At 43.2% G+C, this 21,765-nt stretch overlaps 1 protein-coding gene across 3 annotated transcripts in view; it reads left to right on the forward strand.

Annotated features, from left to right (window-relative positions):
* The window catches only part of LOC135912619 (uncharacterized), a 29,206-nt gene that overhangs the window by 3,184 nt on the left and 4,257 nt on the right, over positions 1-21,765 (forward strand). Inside the window, exons 1-6 of one of the 3 annotated variants that reach the window (XM_070522276.1) lie at positions 2,170-2,272; positions 2,368-2,520; positions 4,207-4,402; positions 9,380-9,525; positions 9,592-9,689; positions 17,829-17,915. In XM_070522276.1, coding sequence (XP_070378377.1) covers positions 4,298-4,402; positions 9,380-9,525; positions 9,592-9,689; positions 17,829-17,915 — 436 coding nt within the window. In that variant the 5' untranslated portion in view covers positions 2,170-2,272; positions 2,368-2,520; positions 4,207-4,297. Of the gene's footprint in view, positions 1-2,169; positions 2,273-2,367; positions 2,521-4,206; positions 4,403-9,379; positions 9,526-9,591; positions 9,690-17,828; positions 17,916-21,765 lie in introns of those variants that run through there. The other 2 variants (XM_065445113.2, XM_065445114.2) reach the window with 2 other exon arrangements.

The following is a 21,765-nucleotide window of genomic DNA, read 5'->3' on the forward strand; positions in this document are numbered from 1 at the left end:
TGCGCCTGGAGTGTTCGTATAATTGCTATCGCAATAATACAAATGATGGACATGTAGCCCATGTCAGTACCTAGTACATGTCTACTCTTTTCACGAGTGAAACCTCCCCGTCACACAATGCGCAGTGAGGCACTCTAAATAAATAAATAAATAAATAAATAAATAAATAAATAAATAAATAAATAAATTTGATTGCGAGGGAAGCTTACGGTGTCAATGCTATGGCAGGCTTAATCCGATAAGGTAATAAAGAACCTGCAATAAATATGTACCCACAGCGCAAATTCCAGTAAAAGTCAAATAAGAAAAATAAATTAAGGAGGTGTATGTTTTGCAATGAGACGTAAGTTCCGCTGCTTTTGGTTAAGATGACCAGCGCATATTTGGCAACCATGGTTTCACAGGCCAGACAGGCAATACAAGGCAAGGCAAGGCAAGTAGGCACAATATTTTTGTCATTCACATGCGATAATATGAACAGATTTCAAGCATTTGCAACATGTATTCGGCTTAGCGTAGCAAAATAAAAAATAAAGGTTTTGCTAGAAGAAAGATTAGGTTACAATCTACGCTGTGAAAGTGGTTGGCAAAAGAAGCTGCGATATCACCTGGTGCGATAGACCAATGAGACGTAACCTCGAACGATTGAGCAATGCACTACATGAAGTGATTGATATCTAGATGACTAAATACACGGGTATACTGTAGTCACTCATTGTGCCCACGCTGATCTTAAGTAGTCCTAACTATGCGTGGCCTTCTCATATCGCTATCACAACACAAATGTAATCACTTCTGCGGCTGGTTCTTCTTTTAGATATGAAAGTGCGGCTTCCGGGCAACTGCAGCATATGCAACCGTAATCTTTACCGGCAAGCGCATGCAGCAAACGCTACGTGTTTCTCATTGCTTGAATGCGCCTTATCATTGTCATGTGGTTTTGACCCTGGTTTCTGGCTTTTTTTTTGTTACAATGAATACTGGGACGTGTTTTGCATGCGTAAGTTCAACGGAGGTAGGCCCTTTCGCTTCAGTTCGTGGAGTGGTTTTCTGTCGACTTTTCTGCCGACGGAGAGGAAGGAATCCAGGGAACCGAGTCATATACAGCTTCGCTGCGAGAATTCTGCCACATTTTAGGTTATTCTGTTCCGTCAGCCTCGGGCAACGCGCACATAAAGAAAACAAAATAAAGACATTAAAAAATTCTGGCGTAGAAACGGACGTGCGCGCAATCAGAAAAGACAACTCCGTGTGTACGTAGTGTGGACAAATTGCCTGGCCTTATTTCGTGCAACGTATTGGTCAATTTGCATGCGCTGCCGAAATAGATACGAAGCGCGGCACAGGCGGCGTGGTTTACACACTATCGTAGCGGCGGCCGACGCCTTTCTCTTGAGCAGGTCGAAATACCGTTGAATTGCAAGACAGCGCAGCAAGCCAAGGGCGTATAGGAAGGGAGACAACACAAGCACTCGCGTTGCCTCTTCCCTATCTATTCAAGCCTTGCTGCTCAGTCTCGCACTTGTGACGCCGTGCAAAACCAGATAGAACAACGCCGCCCACTGCTGCACAGTGCCCTTGGGAAAGCGTGACGCCATCTCGGGGACTGGTATCTCAGCGCTTGTGCTGATGCTCGGTAAACGTGACGCGAACGTGAATCTCACGCTGTGTGATAAGTGGCTCGCTCACGTCACTGATAACGGGACCTGCCACTTGTCTTCCTGATTGGTGTCCTCGAACGGGTGATACAATCGAATGGCAATGGAAATATTTCGGAATCCTGACGCGGCGTTTGCTCGTTCTCGCTTCCCTGAATAGCACAACGAAGGAATTGTAAAGCTCTCCCGCAGCTTTAGAAGCGAAATGTAACGCCAAAGCAGTTTCATATTCATCGTGGTACATGAAATGTCTATGCGGAGCGGCAACACAACATTCACACGGTGCTTGGCGGGTTCTGCTTCTTCAAGTCCATTATCTGTTCTATGACTCATCTCGCTACAGTGTGCGCGAAGAACTCTAGAAGGTGCTAGACGGACTCTGTAAGATCGTACCTCTCTAAGCGAAGACAATCCAGGGTACTGGGCTAAAACGACCCCAGCACGCAATTCCGTAAGCGCTTTACTGCAACGGAGAACATGCTGCCCGAAATAGGTTTCGTGCGCTTGCCGCTTTACAGTTACAAAAGCAAGCAGATCATTGTGCATTGTTATCGGGTCGCCGCGTAAAAGCATGCACAACGAAAAGAGTAATGCACAGCGTATGCAGAAATGAGGTGAGGCATTTTTTTACACCATATTGGTCAATGCTCTTCGCATTCAAACTACAGGGGAACTCAACCAAAATTGTGTTTCTTTTTCTCGTGCACAGGTGTCTCACAGAACGACAAAGCGTAGTGCACAATGCGTGACTAGATGCGCCCAGTAGTCGGTGGGAGATCGGACGCCTGTATTAGCTTTCTCGCTATCCCAGCTGGGCTAGATTTCCTCGGTGCGTATCTTGTGCGTACACACGCCATCTCCGGTAAGCTTTTGGAGCCCTCGTTTTTTTTTTGCAAAGGACAATTCTCTGTCACCTCTAACGTACCGTTATATAGCACGAGGTTGTTTCGGGACCATAAAATCGGAAAAGAAAGCGAGAAATATAATAAGGAGTACCTACAGGCATCCTTACGCCCATCAGTTGTAAAAATGCCGTGGAGTCTATTCTGTAGCTAGAAAAACACTGGGGGCTATGCTGTCATTCTTGGTACTGGTATAAGTATTACCGCACGCAAAACCAGGACAAAGTAAAACACATGGACGAGGGACCTTAACATAGACAGGACAGGCTGTCGGCCTGTGTTTCTGTGTCGTCGTTTTCTTTTTTCACTTCACAATACTTACACCAGAATGTCTGGCCAAGTAGCTCAAGCAAAAGCACTATCATTCGCAGGTTATTGTACCTTGTATTTATGCTGATTGACTGCAATAAGGTCATTATGCATCGCATTATTTAGTTTTTCTTGCTTTTTCATTTTTTCTATGATTATTATCTTGCTTTTTTTGTTATTTGTGTACAGTCGAGAAGCATATCCGCAACAATACTGCATCATTTAACGTTGTTAGTAGTTTCTCTGACGGAGCGAAGTGAGAACAAATCCAACAATGTCTCCTGTCAAAGGTAAAGGGAGGTAGAGCTCCCGCCCGTTGCTTTCTGCAGAAGTGGCTAAGAAAACAGCAGAGTAACACGACTGGCACAGCTATTGGGTTGCAATTCAGTTACTGTACCCATGCGCTGGCAATGTATTTAACGCCTTTCAACTTTCATGTGTGCAAGAGACCTGAAAAAGAAATAAGTCATTTCGAAGTCACTGAAAGGATCCCCATGCTTGACTCCACTTCAATATAGATACGTGGAAATGCTCGGGATGCGTGTGTTTTCTCCGGTACAACAGCTTAGAGGAAACAATTCTGCACCACTCTGCAGAGCTAAGCTCTGTTTAGAAAAAAAAATGAGACTAAGCGATAAAAGCATGCATGTTTTTTGTACTGCGCCAATGAATACCTCAAATGAGAAGTAAGTATTACTGCGACATCTGCGAGGGACGTCACGCAATCCCAATGGGCGACGTCAGCGCCACTAAAGCGGCTCTGAAAAACTCACTACACTTTCAGCTTTATACATTATGAGGCGGAACAGCAATTTTATTTTTTGCAGAACGCTCAATTTCAGCGAAAGGCACAAAAGTGCACGCATTCAATCTTCTTTTTTGCGATGGTGATCCAGGCGATTATAAATCTGCACTTGTGACGAATTCCTTGAGATTACTACCTGAATATTTCGGCCACAGTAAAAAAAGTACGCATTACAAGCGGCTAATGCATCGGCCTTAAAAAGAAAGAAAACAAGACGAAAAAGAAAAACAAGGGCAAGGTATTAGCGTACTAATCGCTGTTGGTTTCTGATCACAACATAAATTAGATGACTAGGCCAAACCTAAGCGCAGCAAACTGCGGCGAACGAGAAAGGACTCGCAGAAGAGACAGAGCGCTAGTTTCAACAGTAACTAAACGCTTGCTGAGAACGTACGAAAGCTATCTTGCGTGGTACGTCATAATCACAATAAGAAGTAAAAAGAAGTAACAGACGGATTTACACACAGAAACGTTCAACAAGAACCCTAGTCTAAAGTGCCCCCTTTGTGATCTTTTTTTCTTTTTGTCACAGAAGCGAGATCGGCAACCTGCTACTGCATTGGAGCATTTAAGGACTTCGCGGAGAACTGGACCTTACACCAGCGTAGAACGAAGAGGTCGTCATGCAGAAAGGTCAAATCCCTTCAGCGTTTGTGCCCACCTTTTTTGTCGCAGCACTATTGTCAAACGACGTAGTTTCCTCGCAGGGGACTCGTGATATGACGAGGGTAAGGGTCTTGGCTATTAAGCTGGCCAAAATTATAATTTGTGACAGTGAACTACTGGTGGGAAGCGGCGTTTGAGGTCGGACAAGACGGAGGCACACACCGATAACACTGTGTCTGCCTCTCACTGGCATCGTATTTAACGCTGTCCTTTGACAAGATGCTGCTTGCCGTCTAGCTCTTATTCGGACTTTTGATGTTGGGGACAAAAGCATATGCTCTGGAGCTTGAGAATACCGATCATAATGTTGCTTATGAAGATTGGACATGTGAAAAAAAAAACTGATGCTAACCCAATTTGTGACTAATAGACGATAATATGAAATAGCGAATTATTTTATAATACACACACTAAGAATAACGCGTAGCACTGCGGGACCCTTGAAATTTATGGATGTGATTAAGATATGTACGGCATATTTGTACCCGGCTCAACATCAACTTGGAGTGCAGCCAAAGCTACAGGGTGCGTGAACCAATCAGAGGAGCTATTTTGTAGATTGTGTCAGTTCGCTACGCATCGATCCGCGGCTGTGCGACTTTCTCTGAGGATTACGGAGCAGACGACGTGCAGCAGATGACGTGACAAAAAAGTGGTGCAAATTAAGCGTCCGCGATTGCGGGCAAAACGGAAGGGTAAAAATAATTACAGCGCATATGAAAGGCGTTCACCGATGCTTAATGCTTGATAATGGGTGCGAAGGTGAGCTTTTATGAAAAAAATGTAATGCAGGTTCGCCGCACTGTGTGAATCGGTGTAAGCTAAGCTTTTGTGTCCACCCCCAGTGCAGGAGCAAAGTGAAGCAACGAGCCGCTTTTCGCTCAATTGGACCGTGTACCACGACCAGCGTATCATTAAACCCGTCGGGCACCGCGTGGAAAAATTTGATTTAACAAACGTGTTCGAGACTCATTTGCAAGGTTTGTCATTCCAGGAGAAACGACAGAATCATTCAGTAAGACAGTAGCGCTGACTCGGCTCATTTGAAGAAGGACACATCAGGAAACACCAGTCGGCGATTCACAGCGCCTCCACAACGTCTTCACAGCATGGGACTGTCTTGCAGGCGCTAGGACATTGAATACGAGTGTCTGTCGTGCAGTTTCATGACCAATTTTTTATTTTCATAGCGACAGTAATTATACGGACACTCCAGGTGAATTGGCGCCGTTGCAGTGATCTTTCGCATATAGATGAGTACGCAGTTGGGCTGTTCGGTTCATGATTACGAGCAGTAAGCAGCGCTAAACAACAGGACGAGGCGAGAGACACAGACCACAGCGCTGTGGTCTGTGTCCTTCTCATAGTCTTGTTGATAAGTGCTGTTTTGCTACTTGTTTCGTATATACTTGACATAAGCAGAGTTCTTTCCTCGCAAAGGGAAGTTTATTCTGAGATTACAAAGCGGAAATACATGAAACCGCAGAAAAGCGACTCAGTTTTTTTTACAGCTAACAAAAAACACTTGTGTCAGCAATACATTCGTGCCCTGTCATAGTGAAAGGTTGATATCGCGGAATTTCAATCGCCGAAAAGAGAGAGAGAGAGAGAGAGAGAGAGAGAGAGATAGAGAGAGAGAGTAGAAAATGTGCCTTTCTGCCTGGTAAAAGTGTGCTATAGATTATTTCTATGGCGCATAGGTAACGTACATGCAATGCTATTCAATAGCTAAATTACTCCGACCACGTTATACGTTCCTGGCTGAAAATTCTTCACAGTTTCTTTCGACTAGCAACTCCCGAACAAAAGTCATCAGTCGTTCTATTGAAAGCACACGCCTTCCATGTTTATCTTATCGCCTCATTTCTTACTTTCACAGAATAATAAAAATAGCTAAGCAATTTAGTGCTCTGAATATGAAAGGGATGTGCCTTCACTGGCGCCGATGGAAACATGTCTGCTGAGCTTATTTTCTTGTGTGGTTTGTTGAGGCAAATGTTTGCCTTTAGTCGTGTCCCCCTACGACAATGTTTAAACCTGTCTTACATCAATCAATTAATAAACAAAGAAAAGAACTCTATCGTTATCGTCATCAGCCTATTAAAGTTATTCTAGGATCAAAGCGCGTCCCAGTGATCTCCAGCGACACGCGAAAGGCGTACACTGACTCTTCCCGTATCGCGGAGTGGCCCTGAAGAGAAACATTATTTAAAAGAAGCCACTTTAGCTGGAGAACAGTTTTGGTAAGCCAAAAACAGATCCACGAAGAAAAGATGAGTGTTCTTGAAGGTGCCGCATCAACCTGTAGGGTCGTCACGGGTTTTGACGGTGCCGGCCTGGATCTACTACATTTATTTATGGCTATAGAGCAACTCCATTGTCTTCTGAAAGAGCCTAAAGACTAAAATTTTAAAGTCAGGAATTGTTGCTGAGCCACAACGGCATAAATGCGAAAAAAAAACACATTAGGATTTCTATATTTACACTGACGTACCGGCGCTGGTCTTTCGGCGCGAAATTCGAAATCAACCTGTTATATTGAAACTGGTAAGCATACAGACTTGAAAGATTAGTTTGTTAGCCTAATCTAATTAAGTGCTTCGATGTACCGGTCATGCAATTTCAATGTGTCGGAAAGCTGTTATAGGGGAAATATATTGGAATGTATTGCGACGAAGCAAGAAAGGACGAATTCGCTCTGATACGACCGTTTACCCTTTATCGTAGATGGTTAACCGTGGCAACAAGGAGATCGGGATCCAAATACCATATCGCTGTTGACGAAGGAAGGCAGCTACAGCAATTGATAAAAAAGCGCCTTCCACAAGCCTAAGAGGAAGATTTACGTCGGGAGGCTCTGACGTAACTCAAAGGTCAAAGAACTTCATTTTGGTCAAAATATTTACGACGAATGATGGCGGCCGGGAAAGGATGTGCCTAGTTGCAGCTTAACAGGTCCCCAGCCAAATATCGGCGGTGTCGACAGGGTACAGCATACTCATAACTTTTTCCATTGCATAAATAGCCGGCAAAATTAACACGTATTGAAATGCGGTCACATATGTCACTTGTTCGACACCCGCAAACTTGTATCGCTCTGGAATTACATGTGAACGGAAAAATACCCGTGTTCGGCGTGAACTAAAGTAATCTTTATCAAGATTCTAGCGTCTACGAAAAAAAAGCTGACTTCTACAGACTTCTGGGAGCGACTTCCTAATTAAGACAACCACTGGTTTTGCAGCAATTAATGAAAATTGAAAAAAAAAAGAAGTAGCGAGGTTATAATTGTCTACTTCTGCGGTGAAATGACCGAGCCAAAATTTTAACTGCAACTATGCTGATATAAAATGTGCACAAAACATTTATATTTTGAGTAGCTCTGTATTATATCAAACATTTGTGAATGTAACTGCGGTAAAACTTGTCCAATGAACCTAACAATTTCTCGTGACCTGCAAAGAAATATATCAAAATTGTTCACTTTAGGCGATCAGACGCATATAGTTTACGGAATTGGGAAATCTGTTTTTATACATTACGGCGTTGTATATACTGCATGCTTCAAAGAAAAAATATCTTAAATTATGCTGAGTTTCGACAGATGTTTGCTGAAGCATCTAGGACTTAAATAAAGAAAGCTTGCTGCAAGAAATCTATGTAGAATTTTCCTTTTTCTCTCGCACGCGATGAGTTCTACTTAATTTCACGAGAAATTTCCTCATTAAGACATTGCTGCATTTTACAAGTATATGAATAGGTAAATTGGCGTACCCCGCGTTAAAGGCGCTCTAAGGAAATATGCTGCGCTTGTTTAGACTGATCAAGTGCTTTCGAAATCCTAAAGTATTAGTTATTTTGTGTTATTTCGTTAATTACCAGAAACAAAAATGAAAGTACAATTTAATTCATTTTTTAATATTTTGCGGAGACACTGCAGTGCTGGTGCATCAGTCTGACGTCACTAATTCCAAAGTTTTTTTTTCGCGTTTAGTCTGCGGTCAGCCAGTGAAAGTTATTGAAATTTGCTACAGTTATACTGTGTCTCATTCAGAGTGAAATATAATCTTTCTTTACCAATTAAACAAACTTACTAGCTATGCTAGAATAAACACCATCAAATTTGTGTCGTCCCGACGAGCTAGTGCTGAAGATTCAAGATGGCGTCGCCAGATCACTTTCGCATGTTTCTGGCTTACGAAGCCTGCTTGTGAGGTTAGAGTGAATTTGTTATTTTTGTGGTATTGCAGAAGGCTCTCTTACATTTACAGCCAAAATCATCTTTATATTTAGTGCCGCTCAAAGCTTGCTCTCAAATAGAGACGCGGCATATCACTGCGCGTATAGGAAACCTTCAACCGTGCAGCGGCGCACGAGACAGGCTAATCAGCGTCGATGCACCTAACCTGGTGGCCTAGCGGATATGACGTTCTGCAGCCGATCACATGGTGGCGCCTTCGATTTCCGGCCACGGCGGCCCCATTCCGATGAAAGTGAAATGCAAAAAGCAAAAAAAAAACATGCAGGTGCACGTTAAAGAACCCCTGGTGGTCGAAACCAATCCGGAACTCTTCCTCACGGCCTCCCTCATAGCTCACTGGGCTGTTTGGGAATGTCAAAGCACGGTATTTAATTTCAGCCTTGGTGTAGCGGTCCTCCGCAACGCCAGTCTGTACGCTAAATCAGCGTTGCCTAAATTGACGGACGTTTTCCGATCTGCGACCACGCTGCAGAGAACCTGGCAAATCGTACGTAACGTGTCGGTATCACCTCAACCTTTGCAGTCGCCCCAGTGCTTGTACTTGCATAGAAATATTGCATAGTGTTTGAAATAGAAATACAGTGCTTGTACTTGCATATGAATATTGCATAGTACTGGAAATAAAAATATACGATTACTTGAGGAAAGCGACAGGTGGTAACTCCCCGGTAACTGTTGACTACCTAGTAATGGAAAAAAACATCTCCCTGATCATCGTTCAAGTGAAATTACGTGTTGTTCGTTGATGCTACCCGTTGTTGTTTTATCGTACTCACAGTTTCTCAATACAAGCGAACCAATATGGACGTACAAGACGACGACCACACGGCGAGGATATGACTGCAGTGTGGACGTAATTGATAACATAAACGATAATTACGTCCTCTTTCGGAGATTGCTTGGCTACAGAAAAGTTATAATCAGGTACATTTCATCTGCCTACAATTTTATGTATTTTTTTACCATTACTGAGTGGTGGTTTCTGTGCAGCGACTTCCAGCAGTTTCTCGAAGGTTACCTCTGGTACAGCAGATCTCCAGATGATCCAAGAATCCAGGTATATGACGCCCTGAACGTGAGCTTTCGGGGTACGTTTGTCACAGCTGATTTTCTTTGCTGTCTTTTACAGTGTCGCACCCCCTGACTGTGTGATCTGTCATCCCTCTGTCCAATTTTTTTTGCATCGTTCAAAATTTACTGCTCCGAACGCGCCATTCACAGAAATACACTGGCGATTCTGTGATAAATGCGAAAGAAATGCTTTGGCGCTACGTCGCATCTCTTTGAGGTCCCAGATGTACGATTTAAACGGCGTTCACAACATCGGAAAGTGTTGTTTGTTCAAGAGATTATTCGACACACGCCTGTTTTACCGGTTTTATAACCTGTTTTAACTTGTGCTCCAAAGTTATTTTGTTGCACCCTCTGAAAGTATATCGAGGAGGCGCACATGTCGGCCGGTATTAGGAGGCAACGGAAATAAATATGCGCTGTCCGTGGCATGCACGCATGCACGGTATGTCCGGTAGAACGCCTTCGGAGCGCCAAACAAGTATGGTGCATTTTTCTGGTTCAGGGTTCTTAAAAGTGGTAACCTGGACGAAGGCGTAGACCCACCATGCTTGAGTCCACCTGGGCGCCTTGCGCCTTCCTGATACGCGCGCCAGCATCACGTGCCTATCGTGCAACAGCGTGTGCCACAGCATCCCTTTAGAGATCACGCGGTACTGCCATCTTCTCTTCTCGGGCCTAGAGAGGTAGCTGAAGAGATGACCGATGCCACAGCAGAGTCGTTGGGTAGCACTCCCTACGAGCGTCTCAAGCCGAATGTCCTCCACCGCGCCATTGCTACCGAGTGCGTGACCCTTCAGCAGTGGTTCACTAGGGAGAAACTCGGCGAATCCCAGACGCCGCAGTTGCTTCACATTATGCACCAGCTATTGGCTGAGACCAACGTCGATTAGCACGGTGCAGTCTTAAAGCAGTTCCTATAACGCTTGCCCTAGCCCATTAGTCATCTTGGCTGCTGCGCAAGATATACCCCTCGAGGATTCTTGCTGCAGAGACTGATGAGTTACATCAGGTGTCCTTTCCATTGGCGGTTGTTGTTCCCAAAATCTCGAAATCACTGAAGTCTTTGAGCAGTTCAGTTAAGCTTACATATAGCAATTCGCTGCTTTATTTGCTGCTGTGCAGACCCAATTGCGAAGCAGGACTAACTAGAGACCGCCGGGAGGAGCTCTTTTTGTCCTAAAAGTGAAATAAAGCGAAAATGAAATAAAAGTGATAATGAGAAATGCTGAAACCTTGACAGGAACCACCGATTTCTTACTTGCCTCAAGCAGGACGGCGCCAAATCACCTACAGATTTGCCAATCTGTGCGTATGCGCGGGCCTTTGTCGGGGGAAGGAAAGTCTTGAATCATGGACGTATCTCCGTGTGGTGGTGGAGAGGGGAGGACGTATGTCCACGTGGTCTTATGGCGGGTGTTCGGGAAGGGTGAAAAGTTTCTATTGCGTGCAGAGGTGAAATCAACCAGTTCCTTCAGTCGCTCGAGGCCTTCGCCGCCTAACCCCCATTCACGCTCATCTATAGATTTACTTTGACAGCTTGCCGGGCGAGCTGCGCATGGCATGACAGCCTAGCATAGGTTGTGGTGTGTGGCTTACACTTGTCTCCAGCCCGCGCATAAACACTGCAAAGAGAGCAAAATTTCGGGATCTTTATGCTATTTACGTGGCCTCCGTCGGAAGCTGCATCGTTTTGCGCATGCACGCGATCTGAGCAGCGTGTTTAGTCTTTGATTCACGAGTAATTGACAATTACTTTCGCAGAACATTCTGAACTCGCCGAAATAAAAATACTATAGCGGAGGCAATTATTTCAACGAAAGTAAAATGACCGTTAACATCCGCTGAGCACGATCGCACTAGCTGAGCTGAGATCTGAAACATTCGAAGGAAATGGTGGGCGCTGGAGCTCGACGCAACTGGCAGTGTCTGCATATGAGTCAGCAAACACAACTTAATTTCTTTTTAGTCAAAACTTGTGTAGGCGAACACATAGCGCCCTGGAGGAGGGGCAGCAAAATAGCGCTATCCCTAGAACCTAGGATAACTTAAAGAATCTACACGCAAAAAGAAAAGAAGTTATCGTGAACAATACACGAGACGCTCAATTTCGGCGACCAATCATCTGACAAAATCAGGTCGGGAGACTTCAGCGATTATTCACTCGCTGAGCTGCTCCTCTGCGACAGCAGCGGGATCTCGCAGTGGACCTTATCATTTTCTTGTGCACACGTTCTCCGCGACGGCGCACAACGTCATCCATGAGTATTCCCTACTGTGGTCTCCGAATTGCATTGACCGATGATGCCGCTCCCTTTCAGAGACCCCCCTCCTCCCTCCCCGATTTGTGAAGCGCAAGAGCTCCGCAAGCAATCGGCTCAAATAGAAAGGAAAGGAATTCGTGGAGCGTAGGACGCGTAATTCGGGAGATGTGGGTTCGCCTCTCACTTGCTGCAAATTACCTTTTCGTTAAATTTAACTGCTCTTTATGCTGTAGTTTGTGTACTTCAATTTACCACGTATAATTTGCCCAATGCTTTCTCCAGCTTCACGGTCTGGTGCTCGTTATTACTGTGACTAACCAATAATCCAACGCCTCAAATTCTTTTATTTTTCGCACTCAGTTTCAGGACGAATGTCAAGAAAAATAAGTGGTTCTAGGCTTACGATTGCTGCCAAGCATGCAAGACTGTTAGCACACGCTAACAGTGAAGGTTAGCACACCCTAACCGTGTGGTTTAGTGAAAGTGTTGTCGTTATGCCATTTGTTTCTGCGAGAAGAAATCGATGAAAGCGAAATATATATAGCAGTCTGAGTAACAATAATCGCGATCAACGCTTTTTATTTTCTTCCCATTCTTTTGGGAGGCGTTGCAAAGAAAAAAAATAACGCTGACACCTTCGCACGTTGCCTACTTATTATAGAAACTTATACGTCTGATCCTGACGTCATAGTGCAGCTACAAACACAACGTGCGCGTTCAATTTGCGTCAGTAGGACACTATAGCCGCGCACAGAAAAGAAAAACTGAAATGTTATAGAAAGAGGGCCCACAATGTGTACCTGTTTTTCAATAAGAGAAACGTCTGCACTTACCTAAAGCGGCGAAGCACTCGTTGTGCGAAAATCAGAATAGTGGATTCCAGCGCAAAGCAAGGAGTCCTGCACGTAAAGAGAGAAGACAGAAAGTTGAGATTTAAAGTAATCCTCATCATAATCTTTATCAGCCTCCGATGTGTGCACAGCAGGACAGACACACAGACACACACACACACACACACACACACACACACACACACACACACACACACACACACACACACACACACACACACACACACACACACACACACACACACACACACACACACACATATATATATATATATATATATATATATATATATATATATATATATATATATATATATATATATATATATATATATATATATGTATATATCGGATTATTATTGCAATAATAGACGTGGAAATGCATCAGAGAGACGTACCTTTCAGATACGCAGACCTGAATATCCCTTACACATAATGAACCATTACAGTCAAGTGAACATAAAATGGCGTAGGCGTTTTGGAACCCTATAATATAAGCTAACGTGAAATAAATCCTTTACTTAGACTTATCACGCTTGTTCATTTATTTATTTGTTTCAACATACTGCAGCCCCGAAGGTATAACGATGGGAAAAGAGAGTGGTAAGCTGAAGATTGTAAAGACGGGAAATAGGTAAAATATGCCGCTCGCAGTTACGATAAATGAAGTGTACAGCTTTTTTTACAGTTACTAAATGAAGTGTACAGGAGACATTACGTTTCATGCAAATGAAAAGTTCAAGATTCATTTGGTCGAAGGTGTTTTTTTTTATAATGCCAGATTGCGAAATGCTAACTGAGAAAAATTAATCAGAAAACGCCGTCACTACCCCACATGCCTCCATCTGGAAATGTTAGGTCTTTCTCAGGCTTTTTTGAAAGCCTACTTGATTTCTGTTTCTCCCAGAATCGTACGACTGTTATTAGAGTGGACCCCGCGTAGTAATGTCACGCAGGTGGCAGGTCCTAGTTCTGATAATATGTCTGTTAATTCATTAAATGGTTTCCAGAACCTAACCAAGAGGCCCACTAGAATCAGCGCTTGTCGCTCCAGTATTCTTTCATGCATTGTTGATGTGGGTTCCGTTGTTAACTGTGCTGGTAAGATTGCTTGTGACATATGCGGTCACTACCTCATACCTGCCTCATTCTAATTTCAGTCCGGAATTACGGACTGCTACCGTAATGTATATTCTCATCAGCGTATGAGTGTGCAGGCTCTCAGCCTTTTTCGTCACTGTGTGCCTAATGCCGGTTTCCCCTCATCTTTCTTGTTGCACAGCTGATCAATCATACAAATATTGATTGATGCGATAAAAGAAATCTAGTTTTTCCATGAAGGATGAAAGTCGTTTACGTCAAATTACATAAGCCATGGAGAACTACTGAACATGTAAAAGGGATCAACCGCCAGAGCAAGGTCTTGAAACGTTTCATGATCACCTGCGATCCTGTCGACTTGAAAGTATTTAAACCGTAATAAACTGAATGAAAGAACTGCGTAGGCCGAAATCCGTATTTCAATCCTGTTTCTTTCACAAAAAAAAAGAAAAATAGCCCGAACATTTTTTTGGAAGTTTTTCAACGAGACATTTCTAAGGAAAAGTAAAGGAAGCACCCTGGTGAGCTAATCATTGAAGGTGATGCGGTATCTGGAACAAAACTTGCTTACAAATAAAAAAAAGTGTTTACAAGCTTTGTACCTTCTGGGTGCCCTCCAAGAGCGCTTAGTTTCATTTCAAATGCCATGACTGAATCTGCAGTTTTAATGACGCAGATAATGAAGAGATGCTTTCTGTATTGATGAAACATGAATGAACGACCTCCAAAGATTACAATTGGCTACAAGTATAGCCAACTGAGTTTGTTGCTGATCTTTTAATTTCCCGTTTTAGTCCATATATTCAGTCGATGCATTGCATTTGCAGAATTCCCTAAATGAATGAAAACTGCCAGAGGTTCTGTTATCCTTAAACGCGGTGAAAAGAATATTTTATATATTATCGTCCTATTTCTGTTCTTCCTCTATATTAAAAGAAGCTTTCGAAGGATTTTTAATGAGGAGAGTAGTTAGCTTTTTTTCTATAAACACTCTTTGATATGCCAATCTCTGTTTGGATTTTGTAATGGGAAATAAACTGAGTCTGCCTTGCTGCTCTAAAAAATAGCTCTTTTACGTAATCTTTATACAAAAGAATTACCACTAAAATATTTAAACATTTTACAAAGGCGTTAAATCTTTTCAATCGTGAGGTTCTGATTTTTAAGTTGGTAAAATATGGCATACGTGGCTCTTGATATTTTTTGCTCGTAGTTAATTCAACGTGACCAAGCAATCGCATATTGATGGTAAATTGTCGGCTTTACAATCAATTAAATCCGGCGTTGCCCAAGGTAGCCTTCTCGGCCCTTTTCGCTTTAATGCCTATACTAACGATATTGCAGCGGATATGAAGCAACGAACGCAGCAGTGGGACACTGTCTGGGCGGTAGGTGCGAGCGCAGATCGCGAGCTGTTGGACGCCGGCTGAGGCGGCCTTTGCTGAGCCCGTCGTGCGGCCCTTCCACCTGCCGTCCAACGTTAACAAACCCCTTTTCAATATCATTAATATTTCTAATGATCCGCAATGAATTCTTTAAGCCAGTGATACGAGCACCTTTCCTTTTTTTGAGCGACTACACCCCCGACGATCTTATTATGCAGGTAGACAGAGGCAACGCTGTTCTTCAATCACTGAGTGAGTGATCATGAGCAAAGGGATTGTACATGAACAGTAAAAAAAAAAAACAACAACCGAAGCTGTTTTCTTCCGACCTGTAAATTGTGTATTAACCCCTAGAAATCACCTTGCGCTTTTCCATAATCGAATAGATATAGCAAAATGTTTTAAATCCCTTGGATTTCTTTTTGATTCCTCAATTAGATGGAGCGATCATATAGCTCATGTTGAAAAAAACAAATGTGTCAGTGAGTTAGTTTTCTTTCTAGATGGCGATTTGATTTCCCTACGCCACTAAAGCTAAGAATCTGTAATGCTGTTTCTTAATATCTTTTTAATTACTGCCATTTTGTCGGGGGCACGGGGTCAAGAACTAACTTTAACAGACTACTGGTAATGTAAAAGGAAGCGGTGAGACATATTGCTGGTATTAGTTATTGAGCACACACTAGATTTATTTTTATCCAGTATAACGTTATTCGGATTACCACTACTTTTGAATATTGGCTACTCTATAAGAATAGATTTTCACGAGCTGCAGTGTCTGAGTGTCTAAAATCTCCTGATGTCATAACCTTAAAGGAAAAAGGTGTTCGTACTAGATGAGCCGAGACGTGGACTGTTCCTCGAACCAGAATGAGCTATGGTAATCAAATTTTGCAAATGCTGGTGCCAACGATCCTAAACACATTCAAAACGAATAAAGGTAGTTTATTTATCCTCACACCTAAATGATTTAAGCGATGTATTGTAACGTCCTGTATGTAACAATATGTTACACACTGGACATATGTTGCAGTAACCGTAGCAAGAAGTTGCAGCCTTTCTATTTCGTTTAAGTTTTTCACGAGGGACTTCTAGAATGTTTCATCTATTGCAACTTCTATGTGTGAAATTTGCACTTTGTGACACTGTATTCAGATGCTGAAATATTTTAATGCCGTATACATGAATGTTTATTGCTTCAATTGCTATTTGTTTGAATGTTCTTTTGTATGAATGAATTGTTGTCACTTTGTTTGTTGGCTGGTTTTTTGCTTCTCTGCCATGTATTTGTTTAAGTTGGGCCTCAGGCGCACTCAAGCTACACTTTTGTAGCGGTTAGTATGTGACCCTTTCCGCAATTTTGCTGCATGAAAAAAAAAGGCAGTATTAAATTTTCAATTCAATTTGTTTATTTATTTATACTCCGATCACCACAGGGGACTTTGGCAGGGTGTCATTGCAGATGCATGGGTCGCTGTACATGCAGTACGTACCGCTATTTATTGAAACTCCTTGACCGTCGAGTTCGAACTCTGGATTTGTGCAAGTAGGCGTGGGCCGCTCTTCAATGAAGGTCATAGATGCCAACCTGGGTGATTAGACATGTGCCTCGGGGAATGTGTCGCATTACGAGGACGAAAAAAATCCCTTAACTTTCTCCGACGCTTAGCGATATTTAACCGTAACAAGGGTTCCTCAAGGAAAGCTACCCGACGCTTTAGGAGGCTGCACCACAAATGCAACGGCCACGTGCCGCGTTTAAATGAACGACTTTCACGCGAATGCCTTGGCGGGCTGCGCCATGAATGCACTGAGTATGTGTCACCCCTCGGTGGAGCTCTCGCCAAATTGGGTCACTGAGTACGGGCCCACTGAGTGTACGGCAAGTCAGGGACGAAGTCTCAGCGTTCGGAAGCACCAGCGCAACACGCTTTTGGACGAAGCCTTCATAGAAGCTGTCGTTTTATACATAATCTTTATAGCGATTCGTGCTACGTGACGGTCTCCTCGTTGGGTAGGCATAGAAATGGTTACGCATTTGAGACGTTTTATGCGTGAATAGGAGCGTTCCTGTTGATTGATGGCATTACTGTGGCTGTAATATACGAAAACCTTTTTAGTTACTATTTTACAGGAGTATGCAGTGTATGGACGAAAAAGTGCAAGCTGTGAGGCATTTCCTTTAGGAGCCTTTCTTTGGCTACCATGAAATATGTAGGTGACAACGGCATCGTTTTTGATTGATTGGCCAGCTGTATTATTGCTGATGCACTTTTCTGCTGCTAATACTTTCCTATGGTAGGCCAAAATATTGGGAGAATATAAAAAGAAGCATTTGAAAAAGATAGGTCATTGCCAGGTTAGCAAGTATTGTACGAAGGATACACCTATTTGCATTAAAGACACTTCCTACAAAGAGCGGTCATGTGAACAAAGCTCTGGCAAATCGTTAAGCCCGAATAGTCCAATTAATTAATGTAAGTAAATGAGCAGAGTAAAACAGGCTGTTGTGCTCACTGTTTTTTCGATAAATGAATGTTCTATCGGCATTACAGGTGCTACTCCTTCTAGCAGGGAAATATTATTATACCAAAGCGCAGACAACGAGTGTGGTGTAGTTGCTGTTTATGATCTGGTGAATGGTAAGTATGCGTTTTATTCGCAGCATAACTCATTGCAATATTGTGAAAATAATTATTGCGGGCTCGTTTGGCAACATTTGAGTTTAGGTTCACCGAATATATTGTCAATCTGCTCAGGACTGGGATATATGTTGTTTAATGGTTAAAAATAATATTTCATTCAACATTTTCACTGTACGTGTCTGAGCCTCATTCATTCCCTGATAACATTTTCACAAATGCGAAATCGCAATTTCGTAGTACTCAAAAAATGAAAAAAAAAACGCTCATCAAAAGCGGTCGTCCGAGAGAATGTGAATGCTATTAGGATTACATCATTCACTATGTGACCTAGGGTTATGAACTTTACACCAGCGTTAACAAGCACTTTACGATAAAATGTGTAAGCTTAACGCGTTGGCTGATCAGATTCAGACTTTTCAGAGGCAACCTCTGCTCATACCAAACATCGTGTTTTGAAGTATCCTTGCCATTTCGTCACGTGACTAGTGCAGCCAACGCTTCACTGGGACGTGCGCTTGAGGGAACCGTCATGCGCATGTCGCAGTGGACGTGCAAGATACGTCAGACGTTTCGTTGCAGCCTAAGTAATTTTCGGTCCTGCAGAGCTTCAAGTCCCCTCGTGGAGCTTAGATAAATCTTTTCTCACGTTTCATATCACACTTACCACGTGTCGTCCTCATCTGCCTGTGGCAGGCGCCTCTCTTTAATGCGCTTTTGTTGTGACTTGCATCCAGCGATGAGCTTGCGCTTGCGTTACTCGCATTGGGTGTCTTGACGTTTTGTGGGATTATTACTGCTGAAACGGCTAATACATGACGACTAATTTATAAGGGAACGTTATTTGTCGTGGAAACGTCCTGACCGGTCCGACTCTGATATGCACCATCTTGTGATGAAGAGCTGGGCCTTCATGCGGTTTCTTCCAGGCTCTTACGTGACCGCTGATGTCCTACTTTGGTTTATTGGAGATATGCGCTATTCTGTGTCCGTAGAGAGAAAAAAAAGAACGAAGGCTGCCAGTCCTCAGCGCATGCGACGACATCGGGAGCGAAACGCATGGCTATGCAGGCGCACGTAGATTTACTATGCGAGACTGAGAGCGTTTCAGCGATGGTTCTGCTGTTCTCTATGGTACGCTGGGTTCCCATTGCGAACCTGCGTTAGAAAATTGAGGGCGTTTCAAATAGTTACGTAGTCAGATTTTGAGGGGACATTATTTCACTTCCGAAGTGTGGCTAATTCATTGACGACCAGGTTTCAGCAAAAATCTGAAATAAAGAAAACGTTACGAGTAGAGGCAATTATATCGAACTTAACATTACGTTAAAATGAAACATTTATGACAATTTATGTTTAGTTAATCTAGGCGGTATCTAGGTAGCAAAGGGCTCAGTGAGCGTCACCACCAGCTCGCTTTAACGTATAATACTTTGCGTCCCAAGGGTCACATGTTGGCGAATAAGGAATAGCGATTCCTGAATTCAATGGTGAAAGACACCGGCAAGGGTCATCGACATTTAAAGAAGAAACATAGGAGGATGCACAATGTAGTTGTATTTCCCTTGTCTCTTCGCAGTGTTTTATTTGGTAGTTTATACGTTGCACAATGCTATTTTACCTTTGTGCGATTATCCGAGACGTCGGCAAGCATTGAAACTGTTGCTGCACTGCTATCCGAAGGGCCTGCTACATTTGCTAGATTACGTGCTGTTTATTCAGTGCACGAGGACATGATAATTGTCCAACTTTTCAGCACAGATATCAAAGTTTCAGCAGCATTACTTAAGCTGCTTTAGAGAAGCGCTTCCAATATGACGGCATTGTAGACAGGCTGGCCACATAGTGTGCCGAGGCAGGAAGGTTTGGTATAGTGGTAGGCGGGCATTTGTGATATTTCGACGAGAGCGATCTCGCTCACCACGAGACCGTTCGCGTGAAACCTGGGTTGCGCAGGTCGTAAGCTTGTGGAGACACTCCAGTGCAGAAGTTTGGGCTCCACAATGGACCTAAGCGTTCTGAAACAAAGCCTCGACTTGGAGCCGTTCCTCGAGTTAGCCCTGAAATGAAGCAGACATTGGACTTTCGAAACCACGGCATCCGTGATCGTCCGCCGTCGTCCAGTTCCCGTGACGTTAATCGTGCAAGTAGTGGGAAATAGGAGAAAGGCGCTAGGCCGCTTCCCCTACCACACCGCTGTGCGCGCTAAGAGCTTTGAAAGTGCCTTTCCGAGAAGGCGTTGTGTGTGAAAAAGCCGCGTCCAATGTCGATTTGCCGCTTCTGTTAGAGGCTGGCGCAGGAAGGAGCCCAGAATCGAGTTCAAAAAAGAAAAGAAAGAAGTAGCTTTCTAAAGCTATTGCTTGTCAGCAACCTGACTGATGTATGCTTTTTCCCCCAGCATATTGACGATTGCTGTTGCATTACTAACTCTACGTGAAAGCTCACAGCGTTCGCCCGTTCGGGTAATAAATACACTTTCTGGTCCTGCTGGGCGCGTAAACCAGCGAAAAAGAAATATGCTTGAGAAAGCAGGGCGCCGTTGCATACTTTCATTTCCAAAGCTTTAGTTGATGGCGTGACATCAGATGAGGTCGGACACAGATTTGTTCAGAATGTTGGGAGCGCATGATAGGTATTTCAATTAACGCGCTCTAAAGGCAACAAGCAAGCGCCATTTATTTTTGTAGCATACAGTGGATTTTATATTATAAGTAGCGTATCTGAAGGTTTCGTGGCACTTGCTGTGTTGTTAGGTTCATTAAATACAGCTTTAGTAGTCCTCTAGGAACACTGCGCAGTGTCTTCCTCATGCAACCACTTTTTCGAAGCAGAATGTAATTTGTTGTTTTCAAAAAAATAAAAAAAATAAATCAACAGCTTCTTTATGCGCTCACTTTCTTGTTAAACAGCGCGAAATGAGGCATAGGATTAACGAAAGGGGATGAAACAAGTGCTGACTTTCAAGTACGTTTTACTTTTCAAAAGAACACAGACATATACGCGCGTATATGTCTGTGTATATATATAAAATAAGAAGCAAAGCTTCACGGAGTTATCCTCGATTTATTTGCTAAACGTTTTCGGTCAGTGGTTTGATCCTTTTTCCACTTGAAAAGGTTTGTGCGTATGACGCCATTTACGAGATATGCGCCGTCAGATTGTAGAAAAAATGCACTGTCGTTCCGCTTACTTTCTTAACAAAACGTCGTCTTATGCGTTGAAACATAAAAGTAACTGGAATGCCCATGTATTTATTAGCAAAGTTCGAGGATTTATTATCTTGAAACTGGTGCCATCCAGTGAGTTCGTTCCAAGTGGATCCGCTTCGGCAAGAATTTGTCAATTGAAATATATGCCATAAGTAATTTGTTAAAAACTTCATTGGTGAATTTTTATTTAATTGGTCAATTAGGCACTTCAATCTTCTTTTGCGCAAGTAATTTCCGCCTGCACGAGTAGAACAGCTAATCGACTAGAATTATGCTATCTGCCACAAGAAATTTAAAATAAATTTTGAAAGTGCTCTTTTAAACACCTGGTTTGGTTCGTTTGAAAAATAAAGACCAGTTGGAAGTCAACGCTTCTCTTCGCCTCGCCTTTTTTCCAGCCTTTGTCTCGCTTCGCGTTGTTTAAGAAGATGAAGCACAAGGTAGCCCGGTCCCGTACCTTCCTGCAGGCCATTGTCTCCCTGCGCTCCCCACTGAGAATTCGCCTTTACGACTGTTCTCACTCTCAAGCCCGCAGATGTGACTGCTTGCGGAGGACGCACATGCAGCCATACCGTCTACGAGTTATGATTCATGGCTTGCACATTGAGCTTTTTGTCCTACATCTCCTATGAGTGGTGAAC

This window comes from Dermacentor albipictus, chromosome 7 (genome assembly GCF_038994185.2).
Source record: "Dermacentor albipictus isolate Rhodes 1998 colony chromosome 7, USDA_Dalb.pri_finalv2, whole genome shotgun sequence".
NCBI classification, from domain to species: domain Eukaryota; kingdom Metazoa; phylum Arthropoda; class Arachnida; order Ixodida; family Ixodidae; genus Dermacentor; species Dermacentor albipictus.